Source organism: Suricata suricatta, chromosome 11, assembly GCF_006229205.1.
Source record: "Suricata suricatta isolate VVHF042 chromosome 11, meerkat_22Aug2017_6uvM2_HiC, whole genome shotgun sequence".
NCBI lineage: Eukaryota > Metazoa > Chordata > Mammalia > Carnivora > Herpestidae > Suricata > Suricata suricatta.
Genome location: NC_043710.1, coordinates 72,521,176 through 72,527,175, shown reverse-complemented (window position 1 = coordinate 72,527,175; position 6,000 = coordinate 72,521,176). Strand labels below are relative to the sequence as shown.

General features: G+C 42.0%; 1 protein-coding gene across 3 annotated transcripts in view; it reads right to left on the bottom strand.

Annotated features, from left to right (window-relative positions):
- Positions 1-3,221: 3,221 nt before the first annotated feature.
- The window catches only part of DEUP1 (deuterosome assembly protein 1), an 84,869-nt gene continuing 82,090 nt past the window's right edge, over positions 3,222-6,000 (bottom strand). For all 3 annotated transcript variants that reach the window (XM_029957024.1, XM_029957023.1, XM_029957022.1), the window contains exon 15: positions 3,222-4,210. In XM_029957024.1, coding sequence (XP_029812884.1) covers positions 4,034-4,210 — 177 coding nt within the window. In that variant the 3' untranslated portion in view covers positions 3,222-4,033. The remainder of the gene's footprint in view (positions 4,211-6,000) is intronic.

Below are 6,000 nucleotides of genomic sequence, written 5' to 3'. Positions count from 1 at the left end.
TCCTGGGTCCTGGGCCTACTCTGTGATTGGTTAACACTCTAAATGTTGTAATTGGATAAACCTGCTGTCAATAATATTGTATAATAATAATTGGATCACTGTACCTATGTCACAATTTCCTGTAACTCCCCCTTCCCAAACTCATAAAAGTCCTACCCCACCTTTGTTCGGGGCTCTCTGGCTCTCTCCGTTCCACCAGTTTGGAGTGAGCAGAGGCCCGGGTTCGAACCTGCAGTAAACGACCCTTGCTTTTTGGCTTTGAAAAAAAAAAAAAGAACCGTTAGAATAGACTTACGAATTTCTAGACTGGTCATGGGGCCTGTTTGATGCCTTTGAGCACCTCCTTCATTCCAAGCCTTCCCTGTTTGAAACCTTGCTATTCTAGATCACCTGGCAGTTCTGCCATGTGAGGAGATTGTCGGCCACCGTAACACTAATTGCCTGCCTGCCTGCCTCTGACTCATGTTTATCCTTGTGACCCCTCCAGACCCACGCTGGAGGATGGTGATGAGTGGCAGCTTCTGAACACTGCTTGGTTGACTTCTGTGACTCCTGCTGATGTTTTTGCCTCACCTCTGCCCTCAAGAGTTCCCTGGAGGTCATGAAAACCTTTCCGCAGCCTTTTCCCTCAGCCAGGACTCAGTAGGCCCAAGGCCCATTCATTGTCATCCCTGGGCCACAGTATAGCCTCACTTTAAGAGAAAAGAACCTTGTATTAGTTTGAAATATTTTATTTTTAGAGTTTAGCTCCTGGTGATGTGGTAGGCTACAGGGTTGGGCAGAGTTTCAGTTACTAATTGGGCTTTAAATACTTGGGCCCTCTCACACTTTCTACCATATTGTTCAAGTCCTGGGATTCTTAGGGCTTCATTGGCTCTGACCATTAAGCATGATGGCTAATGTTCTATATTGGATTCCTATTAGACGTTAGTTGAAACATAGTAGAAATGTGTAGAGACTCAGATGGTCCTATGTGAAGTCAAGTATGAGTGAAAATCCCCTTCACACCTACCAGTGTTCAGACAAACTCACAGTCTATGTGCTCTTCCGCAGCTGACAATTTGATACCTCTAGCTGTTTTGTCATTGTTCCAGAAACAATCTCAAATTTGCTCTACTCATTGCCATTGCTACAGGTATCCACCATGTCTGGATTCAACCTGCCCATCAATCACTACTTACCAAATCTCTCCCGTGATCAGGAGCACAAGGAATGCTAGGAAGCCTAATACTTCTCTTCTCTTTTAGGATCTTCTGGGCCATTTGGAGACAGGAGGCACATAGACAAAGAAGAAATTGATAGTAACTGAGAACACAGGCTGGGGAAGAGAGAACCACACATCGCTGTTGAAAATACAGTTGATTCCAGATTGCTTGGGTCAGATTACCCATAGTGGAGACATAGCAGAGACCTAGAGAAACTCACCTCCAGGGCAGGCCTCTCTCAGTAGGTGGCCTCAGACGCTTGGCTCTTGTTGCTCCACCGGAGTAGGAGGAGAGAATCAAGGCCTAGGTGGGGCTGCACTTCAGGATGCCGGTATTGGGGCGACTCTAAGCTCCACTCCAACAGAGGTGCTCTGCTGACAGAAAATCACGAGGTGTCTATCTTCTTAACTGAAATTTGGGGGTCATCTCCGACTTTCCAGCAGCCCACCCTCCCTACCCCAGATTTGCTTGGTTCCCAGACCACTTAATATGCTCCTGAATAACTGAGTAGTAGAAGTATATATTTAAGGCGTTATGAAGCAAAAGTTAACTCAAGTCACACTTCCTCTTTGAGCCAGCTTCCAGTGTTAGATGGCCTCATTGGTCTTTCTCCTGTTTCTTTCCTTCTCTCTTCCATCGTATTTGAGCTAAATCATGGGCCAAAATGGCTTCTGTAGAATGGAGGAGGCTGGAACCGTTTTCTGTAACATGGTTTCTGTAGGGAAGTGTATCATGGGCTAAGGTTAATACAGAGCTCATCTGCCTCTCCTCCGGTCCCTCCCACCGTGGCCGGGACAACTGCTCCATGAAATCCCTTTGGTCCGTGGAGGGTGGGAGAGACTGAGGAGGAGAGAAGGTGAGCAGCGGGGAGCCGACTCCTTCCCTCCTCCCAGCATGCACACAGAGCAGCTTGCTTGCTTTTTATCTTGATTATATACATGTTGGGCTTTAGAGTTTGATTCCTTTTGAACAATGAATCCTGCTGTTAAGCAAAAAATACTGGAAACTACTGATTTAAGAAAGCTGGTATTAAGTGCAATGCTGAACTAGTGATTTAAAGAAGTTTGCTTAGGGACTTGAAATAATAATCCAGAAGAACAAATTCACTGTTAGTCCCGGACATACTCCAAGCTCATGCTCTCTTGACTCTGCTCAGTTCTAAGAACACTGTAGCCTAGATCTTTATTTCCAGCCTGCAATTTGTAACCAACCCTGAAGGAGATGAAGTGGCATTCAGATTTGGGGGATTATAAAGATATGTGTATTTTATGCTTTTGCATTGTTTGCATTTGCATTATAGACACAATGATTTCAGAATTGTTTATTAAGGCCCTTTTCCTAAACATACTATTTCTTCCCATCTTCTAAAGAGAACACTGACAAATATTCTGTTTTCTTTGTGTCCAGGCTAGAAATGACTAAATAATTTTAAAGCATCATAACTTTTATTATTTTCCTCATGTGGGTCTTTTTGGGTACACTAAAAGCTTTGTACCCCTCTGGTGTTTTGTCATGAAACATGGCGTCTGTGGAGACAGCAGTGTTCACTATCTGTTTGGTTACCAAAGGTGACACAGGGAAGTAAGAGTTGGAGCCAGTCATTGGAAAGCCGGACATTTCTGAATTTCTTGATTACCCTGATTCTAGTAAGTTTCTTAACAGCTTGATTCCCAGGAACAAGGATACTAGCTTTGCTGATTTCACAGGCTTGCTTCGAGTTGAAATGGACATTCATATATGGAGACTTTTGGCAAATATCAAGAACTCTCCAAAATTACATGATCTTGTCCCCTAAAGTGAACGGGGCTCTGCATTTTTCACATGACACCTGTCATGACACCTACTATCTAAAGACATCTTGACTTGCTCTTCCGGTACACTGAGATTCAGTCTCTTTAAAGAGAAAACAAAAACTACAAAAGCTGCAGGACTTACCTTGAGTAACTATACTGGGATTTTTCATAATCTTTCTATAAATGTCATTGTTCAAGAAAGAAGGATGGAGTATCATGCATATAAATTTGTAACTTGAATTTTATTGTCCACTGCCACGTTATTACTGTTGCGTACAGATTTGGGATTTAAGTTTTCATTCACAGACTTGCGTATCGTTTTATTGTATTAAAAACAGAGGTATTACGAGGAAGGATGTCACAGCAGTAATGTTTTAGATCTTCTTTGTCTCGTTCATGTCCATGAAGTAAGTAGTACTAACAGGAAAGCATTAATCTCTGGCTGGTACATACATTTCAAATGTGTAAACAGCACATTCCATGTCTTAATTGTGTTAAAACAGGGAGACATTACAAGGATGATTGTAGAACTGGTAAAGCTATGCTTTTTTTTTTTTTTTTCTAAAAGCAATGTTTGGATGTTTACATAGCTCAAAATAAGGTTTTTCATTTGGAAAAATTCTTGAGTTTTCAAACGTAGTACAGCTGAGCTGTCCTGGATATTTGAAATGCAGCATTTTCCCTTTCCCTCATTTTGTATTGTTACAGAGGAAATGGGTTTTCAGTATACATGATTCGTGGGGGAAAAACTCGATATTTAATTCCAAAATATTCCTTAGACTGGAAAAAAAATCTCTTTTGGAATAGTCATGTTTATTTTATAGTAACTATAGCCAAAGAATTTATTATGTAATGCAGAAATACAAACAGCTTTATCGAAAAAAATACCTACCATTTTCTAGCTGCCTAACAGAAATGATTTACTCAAGAAAACAGAACAAAATTTCTCAGTTTCATTATTCAGCTTTGTAAATATTTTGCCAGAGCCTCTCCCCCTCTTGGGGTGGGGGAAGCAAATAAAAAGAGTTTAAAAGTTCATATGTGTCTATTTTGTTTTAGCTTGGAATATTTATTAAGAGTGAACTCTGTATGTCTTTGCAGTTCATCGATATGTGTATTTAGAAGTTTTTCAAATTCTTTTGCTCGCTTCTCTTCCTCCAGAAGGAAATGCTGTGCAGCCAAAGAGGCAGGGAAGACTGTATCTGGAGGAGACTAAAGAGAGAAAGAGACATTAGGTGAGGAACACAAAGTCTCTTAAACCTTCCTGCTTCCGGGCATGCGTCATCCCTGTAATGCTGTCAAACGGCACAACGGTCATGAAAGAGTCCGGGCAGAGCTCTCTACTGGTCTACTGCAGTGACTGCTCGTGAAATCCTCAAGGGATGAAAACGTCACAGCACCATTATATTAAAAGGCTCTAGAAATGAATATTACTGTGTCCAACTGCAAATGCAGGGCCCACAAAATTACCATGGAACTTGCCTAAAACATACTCAACTAATTTGTAAAGCCAAGGGTTTTCATCTGAAAATAAGCAACTCCGAAAAGCTGAAGTTAAGATTACAGTAAGACTTGGCCAAAGAAAGTTTGTATGGAGGGGGGGAACTAAGTTAAGAGTGGCTTCCCCCTGGGGAACACCATGACGCGGGAATGTACTGTTTGTCCACTGAGAAAGCCTCAGTGGTAAGTGCCCCAGTTCCACACTTCATGGCAATGTGGAAGTGCTCATTTAATTAATGTGACTTGTTGAGTTCTTTAATTTATGCACACACGGGCACGCACACACACATGCTTCATTCAAGATAATGTTTTAGGTTAATTTAGAAAATAAGTTGGGGACATTTGTACTTTAATTTTCTAGTTCTGGGGTCCCTGGACTCTTCTTCAACTTCTGTTTTATTGGAAGAATGGAACTTTATAAAGTGTTTGAAGAGTTGATCTGTATGCCGGTGAACTTTGTGAGAGGGGAATTTAGTTCCTAAATCTGGCCTCTGACAAAAGTGTATGGATCATGGCAGATGACAGTGGAGTGCCGTATAAATTTATCCCGGTAGTAGCACCTGCTGTAGATTTGATTCCAAACAGAGTATCTTTACTACAACCTTAGGTACATGATATACTACTGTTGACTTGGCAAATGCATTCTTTTTAATACCCAATAAGGAAGAGGATTGGGGCAGCTGGGTGGCTCAGCTGATTAAGGTCTGACTTCAGCTCAGGTCATGATCCCACGGTTTGGGAGTTCGAGCCCTGCATTGGGCTCTGTGCTGACAGCTCAGAGCCTGGAGCCTGCTTCGGATTCTGTGTCTCCCTCTATTTTTGCCCCTACCCTGCTCATGCTCTGTCTTTCTTTGTCTCAATAATAAATAAACGTTAAAACTTAAAAAAAAAAGGAAGAGGATCAGAAGTAGTTAGCATCCACATAGGATAGACAACAATACACATACAAGTTCTTCCCCAATGTTAAGTGTTATGTAAGGATGCTGTCACAGTAAATTCTGAAGAAGCCGGGACTATCTGGACATTCCCAGAGCTATAGACTCCAGGGCATAATGTAGTAACAACATCATGCTAAGATCTGATGAGCGAGCAGGACGTGGCAAGTATGTTGAAGGCTTGGAAAGACACCTGCAGTCCATCCAGAGAGTGAAAGATAAACTCCATCAATGGTTCATGGGCTTGGCACATTTAAAAAAAATATTTTCTTAAATATCCACTTATTTTTTTTGAGAGCGAGAAAAAGCACGAGTGGGAGAAGGGCAGAGAGAGAGAGAGGGAGACACGGAATCCAAAGCAGGCTCCAGGCTCTGAGCTGTCAGCTCTCCTATCCCGTGAGGATGGAGTACCATTCTTCAGGATATGGTATAGACTTTAAACCACACAGGGCTTGAACCCATGAACTGTGAGATCATGACCTAAGCCAAAGTTGGATGCTTAACTGACTGAGCCACCCAGGCGCCCCGGGCTTGACATGTTTTTAGGTGTCCCATTATATGGAGCAT